The sequence below is a fragment of the Pseudophryne corroboree genome, chromosome 1 (genome assembly GCF_028390025.1).
Source record: "Pseudophryne corroboree isolate aPseCor3 chromosome 1, aPseCor3.hap2, whole genome shotgun sequence".
In the NCBI taxonomy this organism is placed as follows: Eukaryota; Metazoa; Chordata; class Amphibia; order Anura; family Myobatrachidae; genus Pseudophryne; species Pseudophryne corroboree.
Genome location: NC_086444.1, coordinates 969,469,537 through 969,489,712, shown reverse-complemented (window position 1 = coordinate 969,489,712; position 20,176 = coordinate 969,469,537). Strand labels below are relative to the sequence as shown.

Below are 20,176 nucleotides of genomic sequence, written 5' to 3'. Positions count from 1 at the left end.
ATGCTGACACATCAGACCCCTTTCTCCCGAATGCCGGGACATCACGTGACTCCTGTCACTGAAGTCCCTTCAGCCAATCAGGAAGCGCTACTTCCGTGGCGCTCACCTGATTGGCTGTGCGCTGTCTGTGCTGTCAGACAGCGCATCGCAAAGCCGCTCCATTACTTTCAATGGTGGGAACTTTGCGGGTAGCGGTGGGGTTAACCCGCGGTCAGCCGCTGACCGGCGGGTGACCTCACCGCTAGCCGCTAAGTTCCCACCATTGAATATAATGGACGGGGCTGTGCGATGCGCTGTCTGAGTTCAGACAGCGCACAGCCAATCAGGTGAGCGCAACGAAGTTGCGCTTCCTGATTGGCTTTAGAGACCTTTCAGTGACAGCTGTCACTGAGAGGTCTCTCTGCATTCGGGGATAGGGGTCCCATGTGTCAGCATGGGACCCCTTTCAGTCCGTTTGGTCGGGTGTCCGGTTTGTTATTTTCTACAAGTACGTGGATGTATCTCTGGACCATGGTTGAGGTGAGTATATTGATCTTTTATTTTCAGGTATCCGTGGATTCTACATGGAGAAGAGGACCGATGTCGGCGTGTGAACATAGGTAAGTATGTGTGTGTCGACGTATGAAATAAAGTTTTACTGTCGACGGTGTGTGTGTCCTGTTTTTATTTGGGTATTTTTTTTCCAGTAGTACTACAGGTACCAGCGGGCCCGCTTTTCTCCCGCATGCTGGTACTTGTGGTTCTCCAAGTACCAGCTTGCGGGGGAGGCTTGCTGGGACTTGTAGTACTGCTGGAAAAAACAATATTCTTTTCATGATCACAAAAGGCTATCAGCCCCCCCATCCACAGCCCATTGGATGGGGGGGGACAGCCTCGGGCTTCACCCCTGGCCCTTGGGTGGCTGGGGGGGGGGACCCCTTGATTGAAGGGGTCCCCACTCCCCCAGGGTACCCTGGCCAGGGGTGACTAGTTGGATATTTAATGCCACGGCCGCAGGGCACGGCATAAAAGTGACCCCCGGCTGTGGCATTATCTGTCCAGCTAGTGGAGCCCGATGCTGGTGTTAAAAATACGGGGGACCCCTACGCTTTTTGTCCCCCGGTTTTTTGGCACCAGCACCAGGCGCAGAGCCCGGTGCTGGTTTTAAAAATACGGGGGATCCCCTGTCAATTTTTTCCCCGCATTTTTAGAACCAGGACCAGCTCGAAGAGCCCGAGGCTGGTTATGCTTTGGAGGGGGGACCCCACGCCATTTTTTTTTTAGGATTTTACCGTTCCAGCAATAAAAAAATAAAAAATAAAAAAAAATATTTTAAAAAATATATAAATAATATTTGTGCCTCCAAAAAAAAAAAAAAAAAGTACCTAATCCCTTCTAATATAAATAGATCTGCTATTCCCAAAAAAAAAACACAAAAAAAAACATGTTTAAATTTTTTTTATTTGTTTTCACCCTCCAAAGTGTGGCGGATTGAAAATGACGAATTTGCTGTCTAAAAGCACTGCTGTCGAATTTCCAAACTTGAATTGAATATGCTTTGGTCGAATTGCAGCACTTATATCATTGCAGAAAAGTCGAATTTGCAAAAATTCGAATTTCAAAAAGTCGAATTTTGAAAGTCCGTTTTTTGGTCGGAAAGCACTGAATTGCATAGGCGAATTTTTTTTTTGGTCGAAAATGACCCGAAATTCGACAATTTCGGGAATTCGACCGCAATTGCATATACCCCTCTGTCTTTGAGCTTATATACTGTAATAGCCTGCGAGCTGCATGATATGTGGAAATTCCCATGTTTTTAAAGCGCCAATCATTAAAAGGCAAAATATACATTATATATTGATATTAATATTATTAATATTATATTTTCAAAAGGTGTCACAAAATCTGCAATGTAGTGTTGAAGTTCAGCATGCCACAGTGATAAACATCAGGCAAATTAGTGAAACTGTCAAAAAGCATTGTGTCTAACACAACATGGAACATGCTGCAGAGCTTACATTCCAGTGTGGAGGAGGTGATATATAACAACGTTTGCCGGGAGTGGGCATGATTATTTTAGATAAAGCAGCATGCTTGGTGTGTGGTTATATAATGAGGGGTGCGGAAAGAGTGTGAAATAGAAGATGCTCATTCACGTGCATAAAAGTCCAGTAAAAGGACTAGTTTCCATACCCCAGCTGAAACATTTGTAATTTAAAAAGGTATCTCAATTTTAGACTGTAACCATTAGATTTTAAAGTAGGTTTGTTATGACCTCTTATTATATAAAAAACAACTATTAACAGCTGCTGGGCAAATCCACACAATTAGCAAACCAATTACCTGTTGGCAAGGAGACCACCTAAACATCAAAACACCGACCAGTAATGAGCATACCATCAATTCAATCATCACACGTAAGTCATGCAGCTAATTTTTCTTGAATGATAAAGTAGGAAAGCAATACAAAGCAATACATTACATTATCATTTCTGATTATTCAGTACATATATTACTTAAAACAACTACTCTTACTATATATATTTTGTGTCGACCTATAACTGTAGGTGAGTACTGGTATATTTTTATCATAGAAGAAAAAGCATTGATTACTTATATTCAAATCATGTATTGGTGATCCTCACAACTTTAAAACAAAGAAGGTAAGTTGATGTTAGTGTATGCAGATGGTAGGTTCAATTTCAGGCATAGGTGTCAGTATTGGGGGGGGCTGTCAAGATGGCAGCTTGCCCCTCCCCTCCAAACATTTGAGAGACGAAAGCCAGTGTAATGGGTCAAGCATTGCAGTCGCCATCTAGGCCTACCATAGACAGTGTCAGGACGGAGACCGTCCCCTTTCTCGGCTGCTCCACCTACTGCCTGCGTACAGCCCTTCTCCGCCCGCCTCCACTCTTCCCCCTCAGCTCCCCTTTAAAAAACCCGGGTCCCCCCCCTTCCCTTCCCAGATAGATCGATACAGATCTCTTTCGCTCTCTTTTTAAAGTAGGTGGATTGGTGGGTAATTCAAGCTGTCCCTGCAGGAGGGTGACATTTAGGGTCGCCAGAAAGAAATGATATCCCTCCAACCTAAAAATGATGTGGCACTTCTGATTTCAAAGCAATGCATGTACGAGAGGTTTCTTTAAAATAACAACACTGCCCAGACATGTAGAGAACTTACATATATGTGTTGTATAATTAGAGACAACTGTGTTTCTCTAACGTCCTTGAGGATGCTGGGACTCCCTAACTGAGGTCTGGAGGAGGGGCATAGAGGGAGGAGCCAGTGCACACCCAGAATCCAAAGCTTTCTTAAAGTGCCCTATCTACTGCGGAGCCCGTCTATTCCCCATGGTCCTTACGGAGGCCCAGCATCCTCTACAGACTACGAGAAATAGATTTACCTGTAAGTAAAATCTTATTTTTGAACACAACAACTATAAGGATCAATTAAAATGTTAAATATTTACTGAATCTTTATTGGACTGCCCAACAAATAGGTGGTCTTCAGTATGCCGACTGTCGGGATCCCGACAGCCGGCATACCGACACTTTTTCTCCCTCGTTGAGGTCCACGACCCCCCTGGAGGGAGAATAAAATAGCGTGGCGCGCGTAGCGTGCCACCATGCCCACAAGGGGCTCATTTGCGCTCTCCACCCTGTCGGTATGCCGGCGGTCGGGCTCCCGGCGCCGGTATGCTGGTCGCTGGGAGCCCGGCCGCCGGCATACCATACTACACCCCAACAAATGGCTCATGTTCCTATAACAGCTTGTAAATTACCTTTGTGGAGAACCATAAGGTCACATTTAAAGATTGTAGCAGCTTCATGAATGACCTTTAAACCCAAACAGAGGGGTGATCTATGCCACATTAGTCAAATTGTTGTAAAATATCACCATGCAACTAACCTTATATAGTATATTTACTGTAGGGTCATTCCATGGTAACAAACGTTACATAAAAAGACCATTTTCATGAAATCACCCTGTACAAATACAAAAGAGCTGAAATCATTCTGGTCAAGAGAACCTTTCTGAGTGTCTCATATCTTCCTGATTTCTACCAATGTTCTAGAGCAAACATCATTTGAAACCTCTAGTCATGAGTAATATAGCTACATTTTCTAGTCAAATATTGTTGCATGCTGTTCTTCAGAAAGCAAAAGCAATTTATAACTCATTAAACTATATGTAAAATAAGTTTATTGTTGCTTTTCTGCTGAATTGGTTACATTCATGCTGTAACATTATAGTATCCATAAAATGATTTTATTCTACAGTATGTTTCATTTCATGATGTATTCAAATTTCAGGTGTTCCAGAAGAAGATGTCAAAGCATCTTTAGGTGAAGAACTTTTTAAAATATGTTATGAAGAAGATGAACATGTCTTGGAAGTTGTTGGAGGGACATTGAAGGACTTTTTAAACAGCTTTAGTACCCACTTGAAGCAAGGTGGACATTCCAGAACACACGAAGATACTGTTGGACTTCAAGAAGGATCGATTCTTTGCCTAGAAAAAGAACCAGGTTACTTAAATGTGTATTACTTTTTCCCCAATAACATAACTATATTGATCCTACCTGGAATAATTAAGGCAGCAGCGAAGACCTTGTACGAAACTGAAGTAGAAGTGAAGTTCATACCACATCACGTCAACGATGGCAATGACTTTATTAAGGAACCCTATCTATTGTATTCTGTGCAGGTCAAAAATGCACAACCTTCCTTATCTCCTTGTAAGCCACAGTCCTACGTTGTTATCCCAGCTTCCATTTTCTGTAAGACATTCCCCTTCCATTTTATGTTTGACACAGACATGAACATGCTACAGATTGGTAATGGGGTGAAGAGATTACTCAACAGAAAAGACATTCCTGGAAAATCCAACTTTGAGGAGCACTTTGAAATCCTGTCTCCAAAGATAAGCAGCACTTTTAGTGGGATAATGACTATGCTCAATATGCAGTTCATTATAAGAGTCAAAAGATGGGACAACGCAATTGAGAAATCACCAAAGGTGAGATAAAATCACTGCAAGCCACCGTATTCTGTTCTTTTATACTAATCGCTTACTGTAGGGCCTGTCCTGTCCAGCCAAAGACATATGATCTGCATATAATATGCTTAAGAAAGGTTTGTAAAAAACCTGTGCCCAGCTACAGCCATCCAAGCCTTTTTTGTGACCCTTTATTTTCATAATACTATCCCCAAGCTTAACTGCATGACTATTTAAAAACAGAATTTAGTCTGCTAGTATATTTTATACATAAGAGGTCTTTGCTATGAAATATTTGAACAGTATTGTGTCCTATCACTAATATAATTAAAATTATGTGTCTGGAGTCATATGTTGGACGGTGCTGTACACAGAATTCACTTGGAAATGCTGAGGTGAACATTTTCCCGGTGGTTTGTGCATGCATAAGTAGAGAAGTCCTGGGAACAAGGCACGGGTGCCATGTTTCCGGAGACCTGCGGATGTGATGTAGGCTCTGGCACAATGCCAGGGTCTGCAGCGCTTCAAGAGAGAAGGCAGCCAGCATGGAACCTGCACACAGGTCCCCTTCTCTCTTAAGCTGTGCCTAATTGTGTCAGTAAGCTTATGCAGTGCCTTGCTAAAGTATTCATATTTTTCATGTTTTGTTGCCTCACAACCTGGAATTAAAATGGATTGTTTGAAGGTTTGCATCATTTCATTCACATAACATGCCTACAACTTTGAAGATGTTTTTTTTTTATTGTGAAGCAAACAACAAATAGGACAAAATAGCAGAAAACTTCAGCATGCATAACTATTCACCCCCCTAAAGTCAGTACTTTGTAGAGACACCTTCTGCGGCAATTACAGCTGCAAGTCGCTTTGGATAAGTCTCTATGAGCTTGTCACTTCTTGCCACTGGGATTTTTGCCAATTCCTCAAGGCAAAACTGCTTCAGCTCCTTCATGTTGGATGGTTTACGCTTGTGAACAGCAATCTTCAAGTCTGACCACAGATTCTCAATTGGATTGAGATCTGGGTTTTGACTAGGCCATTCCAACATATATACATGTTTCCCCTTAAACCACTCAAGTGTTGCTTTAGCAGTATGCTTTGGGTCATTGTCCTGCTGGAAGGCGAACTTCCGTCCCAGTTTCAAATCACAGGCAGACTGAAACAGGTTTTGCTCAAGAATATCCCTATATTTAGCACCATACATCTTTTCCTCGACTCAAAACAGTTTCCCAGTTCCTGCTGCTGAAAAACATCGCCACAGCATGATGCTGCCACCACCATGTTTCACTGTGGGGATGGTGTTCTTGGGGCGATGGGATGTGTTGGGTTTGCGCCAGACATAGCATTTTCCTTGGTGGCCGAAAAGTTACATTTTAGTCTCATCTGACGAGCATCTTCCTCTATACATTTGGGGAGTCGTCCACATGCCTTTTGGAAAACTCAAAACGTGCCTTCTTATTTTTAACACTAAGTAATGGCTTTTTTCTGGCAACTCTTCCATAAAGCCCAGCTCTATGGCATATAAGGCTTAATATGGTGACATGCGCAGATACACCAGTCTCTGCTGTGGAACTCTGCAGCTCCTTCAGGGTTACCTTTGGTCTCTGTGCTGCCTCTCTGATTAATGCCCTCTTTGCCCGGTCTGTGAGTTTTGGTGGCCGGCCCTCTCTTGGCAGGTTTGTTCTTTCCATTTGAAGATGATGGATTTGATGGTGCTCCAGGGGATTTATATATTTTTTTATAATCCAACCCTGACTTGTACTTTCAACAACTTTGTCCCCGACTAGTTTGGAGAGCTCCTTGGTCTTCATGGTGTGATGCCTCTTGCTTAGTGGTGTTGCAGCATCTGGGGCCTTCAGAAAAGGTGTGTTTATACTGACAGATCATGTGACACTTAGATTGCACACAGGTGGACTTCATTTCACTAATTATGTGACTTCTTAAGGTAATTGGTTGCACCAGTACTTTTGAGTGGCTTCATAGCAAAGGGGGTGAATACATATGCACATGCCAATATTCACATTTTTATTTATATAAATTCTTTTTTATATAAATTTTTCTCATTTCACTTCACCAACTTAGACTATTTTGTGCATATCCATCACATAAAATTCAGATTAAAAAAAAATTGAATTACAGGTTGTAATGTAACAAAATAGGTAAAATGCCAAGGGGGGTGAATACTTTAGCATGGCACTGTATGTTGTGTATATTTGAACACTGCACCCCAGCATTTGTGAATATGTAGTTCACTGCATTTTTATAAAGTTAAGATTAATTATTGTGTTCATAGTGGTGCCTTCAACCATGTATACATTCTGCTGTAGCTTCACATCTCTCCTCTCCATCTCTTTTTTTTTTTTATCTGCACTTACTATTTGTTCCTAATTATTATTTTAGTATCAGCATTTTTATAGCAGTAGCTGGCAAATAAGAAAACTGATTTTAAAATATGTTATTTAACAAATAAGCATTGCATCGAAAACAAGTTTAAATTCCATCCCAATTGTACACTGTATGTATGCATTTTTAACTTAAATAATGGAGTCGGTTTAATTAAACCCATATTAATTTGGTAGTGCTGTTTTAGAAGATCAGTTTTGGGTTGAAGACATAGATATCAGGGAATGCAGTTACAATCCCGATGGTCGGGAATGCTGATGCCGGAATGCCGAAAGGGGCAAGGACACCGCCTCCGGAATCCCGACCATTGGGATCCCGATCGTTGTGACAGCGGGGTGAGTAAATACTATGCCCAGGATGGGGGGAATTAGGTTTAAGCACCACCGGGGGGTAGGTTTAGGCTGCAGGGAGGGGGGAGGTAGGTTCAGGCGCCACCTGGGGGGTTAGAGTTAGGCTGCGGTGGGTCTTGGGTAAAGGGAGATTTAGACTACTTACCGCCCATTGTCACTATTTTGATTGTGGGGATGCCGCTGTCTGTCTCCTAGCTGCCAACATCCCAACACCTTGTATTTCATACCCAACCCGATGTCAGTGGACGAATGCGTGAAACTCAAAACCACACTAAGGACCAAATTAAATTAGCCGCAAAAAAGACATTTTCGCTGTAAAAACTGTGAATTTACTGTGATTCTGAGAAATTGCCTATTTAATTGTCTGACAAAAAAAATGGATTTGTGGTAATTTTAACGCAAACTTCAATTCACCACCTCTGAGCAGGTGAAAAGTTGGGAAAAATCCCTATTTTAAGTTGAATATGTGAGAATTTCATTCAGAACCCCTGGGCACCCCATGAATGACTATACAGGCACTTAGAATGTTTTCATTATTTTTAATTGCCCAATAATTACATCATTTTGGGGGTAAAAAGTGCAAATGCAAAATTGGGGTACAAGGCATGGGACAAGTATATTGGGATGCTTTATGACTGGGACTAGTGTTTTTAGACTTGCACGTCGGAGTAATCGGTCTGTTTCCACTTTTTTTAAGTCTCCTAAACTAACCCAAATATATACTTACCCAGTTTTATGTACCCTGAATTTAATTTTAGCACTTATTTTGCTGAATAAGATCTATTTCTATCATTTTTTTTAAAAGCATATAACAGCCATTTGACGCAATTTAAACCACTTAACTGGCATGGTCAGATTTCATGCAACTGCGCTGTCCCACCCTGTCCCCCCCCCGTTTTTGGCAAGGAGATCCGTTCTGCAGATATGCATAATATAATGTTTAAATATTTTAAAAAATACTTTTTCAACTTTATTAAATAAAATAAATTTTAAAAAACAATGTTGTTAACGTTTTTGAAGGGAAAAATCGTCAGTTAAGTGGTTTTAAGTACCAGAAAAACTTTTATTATAACCAATAATAAACTTCTTTACTATTATCCTATTTTAGTTTAGCTTTTTTTGGGATGGTACAGGCAGATTTACCCATATTTCACATTTTACTGTCGGCAACAATTTTCACGGTAATCCTGTTTTTGCGAATTTGCAATTGAATAGGTGAATCACGAGAGCGCGCATACCCGTGAAAAGCCCATTTTGTGTCAAAAAAGCCGCGAAAGCCATGAAAATGGCAATCGTTGTAAATTACCATGATTTCCTGGCTAATTGAAGTCGGCCTTTAAACACAAAATGGTTAAGGCAAAATTTTCATGTGAACTGCATTGTAACTTTTATTACATACATATATATAAAAATTATTTTTTTTTTAAATATATACAAACTAAGGTTTTATTCATTTTTCATGTATTATGGACATTTGAAGCGAAATATATAAATATGCATACATATGCTTGTAATTAATGCTTCGGTGCATGGAGCTTTCAGTAAGTATTTTGACGTTTTCTGAGATCAAAGGTTCCATGTTATTCTTTGTTGAGTGAAAATATATTTATTGCTGCTTTGTTTGTCCATATGCACATCAAAGGATTTGCAGGCCCCAAAAATTTGTCTCAGGAGGCAAAATCTCATGCCTGTTGGAAATTCTTATGTTCTAATGATTGTGTATGTATATGCCTACTTATACAGTCATACGTCACACTTACACTCAAGTTCCATTTTTTCAGCAAACAATAGAATCTCCCCACTGAATTACCATCTACGGTACAAATCCAGTCATTTTGTAAACCAGCCAAACAGCAAAATTTCCAGTAATTTAGCAAACCAGCCAAAAAATGCAATTACCGCAAATGCCCTGGATTACAGTTAGCTTTATATTTCTTACTTGTTGTACTTTGTTCCTCTCTACTCACACATACAGTATGTCATTACTTGAAAAGTGAATACATAAATAAAATGTACTGTAAGCGCCATCATTTATATATACAGTGTGTTTTCCCCCTTTATACCCTAACAAATAGAGTTTCTTTTATAAAACAAGTTCTTCAAATGTTGGATGTTTCAAATATTATTTAGCACTATTCAATTAAAAAGAAACAGAACACAGCTAAAAATACATTAGTAGCTTAAGCACAAATACCTGAGTTTTGTTAATATAGTAGATGTGAAAATTAAGTGGCAGAATTATTCCCTAAATCAATGCAAAAGGAACACATCTGTGCTGAGTATCTTGGCTCATTGTGTTACTTATCTTTGAAACCATTATTCATCACCTCACTAGATTTGATACACAAACCTTTAATTAAATGTGAGGTTTTTTTAGTAGGGTAGGAGATGATTTTTTTCTCTAGTGAAGTTTATTCAAAGTTATGCTAATTTATTTTTATTTTTATTTTAATCCCTGAAGAAGCTGCTGCTGTAAGACTGATCATTTATTTTGACATGTTAATATAGTATATTATATAGCACCTGATGAAACTGCATATCACATCATTAGCTGTGCTGGCACAGTATCTTTTACTTTTTATGGTTAGGCTATTTGTACATGACGGGGAATGTCTGCGCTTAACATGTCTGCATTCGTCCTTATAAAAGTTAACAAAACAAAAGGTTAAATCTTCTGCTGATGTCACAGTTCTTGTCCTAATGGAGAAAGGGAGAGAAATGCATGAAGCTGTATATTTAAATTCCTAGGGTATTATGATGTGACCCACAGGTAAGTATTAAACAATTCATACCTAGCATATTTTCCTCCATCAATCCAGACTAAAATTGTACAATTGGCCTTTGCCGGTATTGTATAGATCTTAATTGCTATACACAAAGACCTTAATGGATCTTAATGGAACTTCTTCCTTGGCTTTTGTAAACAGCTGACAGTCAACTTTGTCAGATAGAATATCATGTGAATATAGACTTTCAAAGTAAACTAAGAAAGTAAATATTTTTTATACCATACCATTTTCAGTAGATTCTTATGACCTTATTTTGCAATGTTATGGTGTGTTAAGATTAATCAATATTATTATTATAATAATAATAATTATTATTATTATTATTATTATTATTATTATTATTCTTGATAAATGTTCTGTTTTCTTATTCCTTATATTTTGCAATAATCTCATATATACTAGGCAGCAGTAATATAGTTTAAAGTAAGTTTGTTATTGATTGAATGTTCTTTGTAGGTCACTACTATAACTTCTGAACATAGTTTAAGGCCTGACTGCAAATGTTTAATAAATCTTGTTGTGAGTCATTGAGTTATTAGATGTGTTTCCAATATCTCATTAACGATAATTTACTGGATTTAACAGTTTGCCATATACTATGTTATTCATCCATTGGAAATGTATCTTTCTTTTCCATATTCACAATCGTGACATGTCTGTTTTTCACCTCACTACTTGTTTTGTGATATTTGTTTTTTCTAGATGCATTTTATCCTGATGGCCTAAAGGCAAGCGCCCTAAATACATGACTCACATTAGGTTTGGCTGCAATCACCAGGAGCTGTGCATTATTATATGCAAAATGACATTTTGATTGCAGCTCATGTTTAATGAGTATCCCAAGAGATTGATTGCTTTCATTTCAAAGAGCAAGAGCTGTTGTTATGTGGATTTGTTGTATTTCCATTACATTTGTGTAATTGAGAGAAGAGAAAATAATGAATGCTCTTTTTTTTGTATCTTTTGTATGTTATGCAGTTATTTCACATTGTGCCATTGTTTTAGTAAATTATTATGTATTGTTCTCCCCCTTTCAACAGAAACTATTGTCTCACAGTGGTTAATTTTTTATGTTTAGAGTTGGATCAAGCATAGAGATGATTGGGAAAATACAGAAAGAGATGTAAATGCATTGAAGAAACATAATACTGAGGGGTAGAGCAATTTTCTCCAGAGTTCCCTTTCTTTATTCTGGTAGCTACACCAGAAAACATAAAATACCAATGTGTGTGCATTTTTCATTGGGTTTTTTTTTGTTTTTTTTTTATTTGTTTGTTCAAAATGTATTCATTTTTAAATATTTCACTGTATATTGTATACAGCGACATGATTTTACTTATAAACATTATAAAATATACCAATTTCCTAGAAAGTTTTTACTTAAGGCTATTCTATTACCCCTGCACAGGGCCAAATTAAAGGTGGGGTGTCAGGGGTCGCCATCCCGGGGCCCCCACACATTATGGGCCCCCATACACTGGTATTGAATCTCCCTTCGGCGGCTTAAGTGTTCATTAACAGCGGCTGCCGAGTAGGGGGTGTGGGCTTCGGGGCATAGTAATGGAGACCCCACTGCTTTGTTGCCCCTGGGCCCCCACCAGCATTAATCCAGCCCTGCCTCTGCAGCAACAGAGAATCAGCTGTTGTCCACAATTTTTTCTTTTTTTATGTCTCCAGGATAGATGAGTGTTGAAAGTGCCCAGCAATACTGGCTGTCAACGGTATATCACCCTTTTGCCAGCTGACGTTGATGGATCTGCACATGCATAACCCAGCTTTGTCAGGTCACGTACAATGGAACGGAAATCCTGACTTGAGCTTCCAATTCCGCCATTCAAAATTAAAAAAAAAAAAATCTTTATATATATATATATATATATATATATATATATATATATATATATGGAGAAAAATATATATACAGCGCCACTTGTGGGATAGATTCCAATATTCCGTTAAAATATTTTATAAAAAGAGAAAAACTGTAAAAACATTTAAAAAACACACATAACCTTTTTTAAGGTGTCTGCCACCCCCTAAAGATGCAATGCTGGTGAAGCAATGCTAAAAATTGTGGAAGAAGTGGGAGATAGGGGTACCGGCGACTTGTGTTGTTTGAAAATGTATATTAAAAGATCCTAAAATTTATCAGCCAAAAAATATATATATAAAAATATTCAAATTTATTAAGATATAAAACTTAATAGATAAAAGTACAAATTTTCAAAAAAAGTATAAAAATATATATGAATAAATATAAGGTAGGAGATAAGACTTAGCTTAAAAATAGGCAGGGGGTCAGTGCAGGGAGCTCCCTATCTCCCACTTCTTCCATATATATATATATAATTAAAAAAAACAATTGCTTGCAATTCCAATTAGAAAAAACCTTTTATTTAAATAAATATACTTTTTTTATATTATTACCCTATGCTATACCCATTCTGAGAGGGTGTGTGGTAGTCAAGTCGACAAGTATCAGTTTGACATGCATCATGTCAACATGGATGCTATATCGACATGATAGAATGACGACCTAGCGTCACTGGTGGCATAGAGGTAGCCTACCAGGTCCTGGCAGAGTCATGCAGAGTCGTCTTCTCGATCCCATTGGTCATGTGACCATCACTTCCAACAGTGACCTATGCCTAGCGACAGTTCAGTTTAGTTTTCTCTTACTATCCCTAACCCTTCTAACTGTCAGCATTCTAAGAATGTTGAGATTTACTATGGTGACATTGTGAACATGTCGACATTCTAAGGATGTTGACATGGTGCCTGTCAACATGTGCACATTTATGCCCTGTGCCGGTCCCTACCCCAAATATGTGACACCATGATGTCACAATGAGGGGACGGGGCCTCCAGGACCAGAGCTGAGCATCTAACAGCACTACAAGCTGCTCTGTGGTGGCTTTCTGCTGGCACCAGGGAGAAGCTAAGAGCCCAGAATCTCCCAAGGATACTTTCTAGGCTGCAGGTTGCAGTTCTAGGCGCCTTGTATATCAAATATCAAAGTAGAAACTGAAAAACTAGTAGCAAAGGAAAGCAAAGCGAATCCCAAAAAAATTCTTTAAATACATTAATAGCAAGAGATTAAAGAAGGAGAGTATAGGCCCTTTAAAAGACAAGTTGGGAGTCTTTAGCAAAAATGATAATGACATAGCGGACACACTAAATTAGTTTTTTTCAACAGTATTCACTAGAGAGGACCCAATTCAGGGACTGACACACAATCTCAATAATGAGAATATCCCACTGATAGGTACTTATTTAAGCGAGGAAGTAGTCTGTGACCGATTAAAACATTTAAAGATTAATAAATCACCAGGGCCCGATGGTATTCACCCAAGGGTTCTAATGGAGCTTCGCTCTGAACTGGCAAAACCGCTATCTTTGATCTTTAAGGATTCAGTTATATCAGGTATGGTTCCCAAAGACTGGCGTATAGCGGAAGTAGTGCCTATATTCAAAAAGGGAAGTAAAGCTGAACCAGGTAATTATAGACCAGTTAGTCTTACATCTATAGTGGGGAAAGTATTGGAAGGTATTCTAAGAGATAGTATTCAGAAGTTCCTTGAAGTCAATAAGGTCATTAAAAGGAACCAACATGGGTTTATGAAGGACAGATCCTGTCAAACCAACTTACTTGGCTTTTATGAAACAGTAAGCGCAAACCTAGATCAGGGTAAAGACGTGGATGTAATCTTTTTAGACTTTGCCAAAGCGTTCGATACTGTACCACACATGAGACTTATCTACCAGCTACAAGAATCAGGGCTAGGAAGCACAATATGCACTTGGGTCAAAAACTGGTTAGATAATAGGGAGCAGCGCGTTGTGGTTAATGGATCTTTTTCAACTTGGACTGAAGTGCTAAGTGGTGTGCCGCAAGGCTCAGTATTAGGACCGCTGTTGTTCAATATTTTCATTAACGACCTAACAGAAGGTCTAGAGAGCATGGTGTCAATTTTTGCAGATGATACCAAATTGTGTAAGGCTATAAATACAGAGGAGGATGCCGAGTCTCTTCAGAACGACTTAGTTAAATTAGAAGCATCGGCAGCCAAATGGAGAATGCGCTTCAACACAGACAAGTGTAAGGTAATGCACTGTGGTAACAAGAACAAAAATTACACCTACCTACTAAATGGGGTAAAATTAGGGGATTCTGTACTGGAAAAGGACTTAGGTGTCCTCATAGATAGCAAACTAAGCAGTAGTACCCAAAGTAGGACTGCAGCAAAGAAGGCTAATAAGATATTAGCATGCATAAAACGGGGTATTGATGCTAGGGACGAGAGTATTATACTCCCGTTATATAAATACCACCAAACAAAAAATGATTGAAGCGCTATACAACCAGAATATATTTTATAAATTTAATATCACAATTAGACAACACATATACAAACAACACTAAACACACGGCCGGTGTATAAAATACTAAAAATAGCAATTGCTTCAAAGAATAGTTATTACTAAGCAGCCTACCATCGGAAATACTCAAACATCTTCTATAATGATTATAAGGCACCCAAATGTTTAGACCTCATTTGTTAATTGGTAAGTGCACATTAGCAATTAATTAATCATAACTCAGATGTATCCTGTTGGTCATCCGTTAATTGAAACCACAGTCCAGATCGAACACTGTGCAAACAGTCACTGCACGTGGATATTAAATCATGTCCACAGCTATTAATTAATTCATGCATGCATCGATGTATATTAGCCTTTTTAATCAAGCCCAAAGCAGAACTTGTTGCGTGATGGAATGTCAAATCACGATTAGTATGGATCCAAATTAGTGCCTTTAGGGCAGTTATATTTATTAGTAATTAGCAGTTTAGCAAGCACTTTTATCTTAGTATATGACCCGTCAGCGCGGGTTGATAATGGACACTGGAATCTTGGTTGGCTTACTGTGCATGGATCATCACCAGTGACTGCAGAATCCAGGCGATCCCCCCCTCCAGCGGCTGAAAGTGCTGTATACCGCAATGGCTTATCCGGGGTCCAGCCACACCAAGTCCATTTGTTTGATGTCCCACCAATGGTCAGAAGGTCACAGCCGTGCATAAAGTACAACCTGCAGGTTATAAAATATATTCTGTCATTTTTTGTTTGGTGGTACTTTTTTGGGAGAATCAGTGATCTCCTCTTTTTGAAGCAGCAATACACCCAGATATAAGTGGGTTTTGCATTGGAGTAATTCTCCCTAATTAAGTCAGCGCCTAGACTAAATCTTTTTCTTTTTTGTCTAGCATCCCGTTATATAAATCACTAGTGAGGCCACACCTTGAATACTGTGTACAATTCTGGGCACCGTACTACAAAAAGGATATCCTGGAGCTAGAAAAGGTTCAGAGGAGGGCGACCAAACTAATTAAGGGCATGAAGACGATGGAATACAAGGAAAGGCTTGAAAGACTAGGCATGTTTACATTGGAAAAGCGGAGACTAGGAGGGGATATGATCAACATCTACAAATATATAAGGGGACAATACACAGAGCTTGCGCGGGACCTGTTTTTGGTTAGATCAACACAGAGGACTCGTGGACACTCGCTCAGGTTAGAGGAGAGGAGATTCCGCACAATACGGCGTAAAGGCTTTTTCACGGACAATACGTGTTTGGAATTCCCTGGGAGTTGTAATGGCGGAATCTGTCAACACCTTTAAGTATGGGTTAGATAAATTCCTAATGGATAAGGATATCCAGGGGTATGGTGCATAGTCATGCATTATAGTTACTATAAATAGGGATAAAATGCAACGGCTGACAGCAGCATCAGTCAGAAATTTTAGTCAAATCATCATGCATAGGAGACCACAAATAGGTTGAACTCGATGGACAATTGTCTTTTTTCAACCTCAGATACTATGTTACTATGTTACCATAGGGCAGTGACAGTGGTGCACTGTAGTCCCTGTGCCTTGGGTGGTGCCACCTATCCACCACCCATAGTTGCTGCCCTCTGTTATACTACCAGTCCTTCCAGCCTCAGGTGAAAGTGTGGGGGTACTGTAGCATCTTAGAGTTTCAACAGCGGCTCTCTGCACTAAGTTTACTCATAGTTATCCTTAATTTTATTATAAGCCGACTCAAGGCTACCTCCCCCAGATGCTGGTGCCCTAGGCAGCAGCTTAAAGCTGCCTAATTGTAGAGCTGGCCAGTTATGCACCCTGCACTCCTAGACATTGGCCACCATAGGAAAAAATAAAACACACTGACCCAGGTAGGAAAAAAAGTTATGCCACACACAAAAGTGCCCCTTTCAAAAAGTTATGAAACATACATTAATGCACCAAAAATCCCCCTTACAATACGTTATGCCACATAAAAATATCCCTCCCAACACGTTATACATTATGCCACACACAATGATGCCCCTTACAACTATAGCAGCCCCTGTGCCTTCCTTCTCCCACCTTGGAGAGTCTGTAGAGTCAGTCCCAGCTCACTCGCCCTGGCCAGGCTCAGTCATAAGCAGACGGGCAGGCTCCGGCAGGATTCAGCTGAGAGCCTGTCAGTCTGAGAGTCTGCTCTCTCTGGTGCCTGTTCCTTCACAGTGTCCCGGCTAGCCTTAATAACAGTGCAGGCTCGTAACACAACATTTTGACATCACAACGCAGCCGCGTCATTTCAAGTAACTCTACCCAGTGTGCTGAGTACTAGGGGTGGGAGAGAGATACAGGTGCAGCGGTAGCTCACAATGGGACACATGACCAGGCAGCAGTAGCCAGCAAGGGTCACGGTGGGCACTCCATGCAATTGCACAGCTCGCACACTGTTAGAAAGGCCAACTTGGTATTAGTCGCAGGAGGGAAATAATACTACTGCTTTACTGGTAAGACTTCACTTTCAGTTTTGGGGGCTCTGTGTCCAATAACACATAAATAAAATAGAAAAAACAAATTCAAAAACATGCATGAGGTCCTTATCAGAATGCGTTGGAAAAAACTTTAAGAACTGAACATGAACAGTATATCGGAATTGAAATAGAAACATGTAAACATACCAAAGCTATTAACATGGTTCAGGAGGGTAGTGTAGTTTTTTTTTAAATAAGATGATTTCTAAATAAAATTTAGGAACTGGATTGAAAAACGCAAAATGGTAAAGTAAGGAAAAATGTTTTTACAGAAAGCGTGGTAGATGCATGGAATAATTTTCATCAGTTTTGGGATTCTTGCAATAAAAGACTTCAAGAATGCAAAAATAGGGCTATTTTAAGACTCTTTTTAAACTTGCAAAGAAAAGGCAGATTGGTACCTGTAGGTTCTTTGTCCTCAAATTCTATGTTTCTCTATGCTCTCTGTTCTGAACATATTGCAGAAAGTCTTGACAAAAGTTTTATCTGGAAATCCACCTCTCTTGCAAATTCAGGTTTCTTCTCTGTAGACAGCGCTCTCAGACCTTTCAGAGATTAAATTCACCATCAAAACATGTTATCCTATTCATTTGATATCTGAGCTTTCTGATCACACGCGTAGAGGTACAGCTTTCACAGTACTCAATGTGTACCTTATAATTCAGATAAATAAGGCAATGAATGGAAAACCACTTGCAATAATCACGATTGCGCTATAAATATCTTATTATATTCTTAAGCCTATTTAAAATTTGCTTTATGGTATTTTTATATATTTCTAATCGTTTTGCCATCATCTGCTTGGATATATATTTATTTTTTGTTTAGATTTGTCCCGTCATTGGCAACTTAGCAAGGTATTATTGCAGTATCTGCAATACAAGTTTTTGTGAAATATTACTTATTATCTTCACTCTTACTGCACTTCAGGAGGATCCTGAAAAGGTTTCACTTATCCTAAATTTACCCTATCAGTCAAAGCTACCCAGATATTTTGCCACTTGCTATTATTAAATCGTAAAAAAAAAATGTAGAGGTATTTGTAACCTATGGCTTGCACTAACCACTTCTGCTTTTCTCTGTTTCCGCCTCTCCAGGTCTACAGTAACTAAATTTTCCTCAGATTTATTTTTAGATATCAATGCTCCTTATTATTTATTAGTATATTCCAGCATAATCTATAAAAATGCATGCTAGTAAATTGTCAGAAAAATGTCTTCCTGCATAGAGAAATTACTTGATTTCAACTCTGGACTCACTGTGAAGCTTGCTTTAGGAGACTGTAGGCATGACTGAGTACCTTACATATATACTGATCATTATAAGCTAGAATGTGTAAATTGCACAATGTCTGGAACCTTATCAGGTCCACTAGTTGCTGATATTTAGAGGTCTGGTCAAAAAACGTAAAGGACTTTGATTGTAGTGATGAATATTTGCATGAACTCAATAATATAATTGTCCCTTCTTGAGTACTTGCATCCATGACTATTTCTTATTTAAATATTCCTCGTCTGACTCTTCTGTAACAGAAGAACTTGAAATAAAATTGATTTTGTGGCCGACAATTCCAGGTGTGCTAGACATCCTGGGGCGGGGACCTTTGATCTTTTTAATCAAAGTTCCTGACGGCAAAGATGAGAAACATTGTCTGGCCTCTTCTGCAGGTTTGCAAAGTAAAATCTCACATCAATCTTCCACAAGACCTCTATTACATCACTTTTTTTCTAACAAACCCTGTACTCAACTCAATGTTCTCACTGATTTTAAAAATGTTTAGTCATTGCAGTCAAAATTGTCTGCTTTTGGAAAATAATTTTACTCATGAAATTATGAGGAGTTACATTTATAGGCAGGTTTAGGGAAAAAATGTGAAAGTCACATTAAATGGATCTTAGAAGTACCACACTCCATTGAATGTTCCTTCTGAAGAAGCAAGTCAAATTTTTAAAGGCTATACGAGTATGATATTTTGGTTCATTAGGATGATTGAAGTGAGTTTAGGTTGTATTTGCTTGTACAAATCATATGACTAACATAACCCCTTTCTATATTGTTTATGATACCCATCTTAAACTCATGGATCCATTTCAATCTTCTGTTGGTGGTCCTACATTTTACAGATCTAGTTTATTTATTTTTAAATAGGCTATCTGGTTTAAAGCAACTTCTCAAAACAACATGATTGAAGGGCATCAAAGATGTTTTTCAACTAAAACCTGAAGTGTCTCATGTAGACTCATTTGTGCATTGAACATACAGTAATTAGGAAATCATTCAGGCATGGAAAACCACATTTAAATGATGTGTTCAGCTGGATGTATCTCGGGATGCATTCAGCTATACATTACATCTGCAGCATGAGCTCAAGGTTTACATCAGTGGTAAGAAAGGTGTGCATTTATGCTGTGTGATAGTGTAGATATGGCTTGCCAGTGTTTAGTAGTAAATGCGAAAATCGCATTACCCTATTTGTGTAAGCTCTAATAATGTAATGAAGTGTCGCATATACAAGAGAAAATATTGTCTTGACACTTATTGATAAATGCAAAAATTTCATTTCCATAGAAAATAGAACAAAAATATAAAAATCACAATTCAATTCAGTTAAATTAAATATTGTACGTTGTACAAACAACTGCTGTTTTTCTTTTTAAAATTGAATGTTAATATTCTTTCTAGCTACACTCTAAATTAAAATATTAATGAAATACTGCAAATAGATGGATGCAACCTTATATGATATAGTAGCCAGACTAATCAAATAATTAGTGTAAGTT

At 38.8% G+C, this 20,176-nt stretch overlaps 1 protein-coding gene across 2 annotated transcripts in view; it reads left to right on the top strand.

The window, feature by feature from the left end:
• The window catches only part of GUCY1A1 (guanylate cyclase 1 soluble subunit alpha 1), a 91,615-nt gene that overhangs the window by 52,840 nt on the left and 18,599 nt on the right, over positions 1–20,176 (top strand). The window contains exons 4-5 of one of the 2 annotated variants that reach the window (XM_063920496.1): positions 4,294–4,509; positions 4,798–5,000. In XM_063920496.1, the coding sequence (XP_063776566.1) occupies positions 4,294–4,509; positions 4,798–5,000 (419 nt within the window). Of the gene's footprint in view, positions 1–4,293; positions 5,001–20,176 lie in introns of both variants that reach the window. The other variant, XM_063920495.1, reaches the window with a different exon arrangement.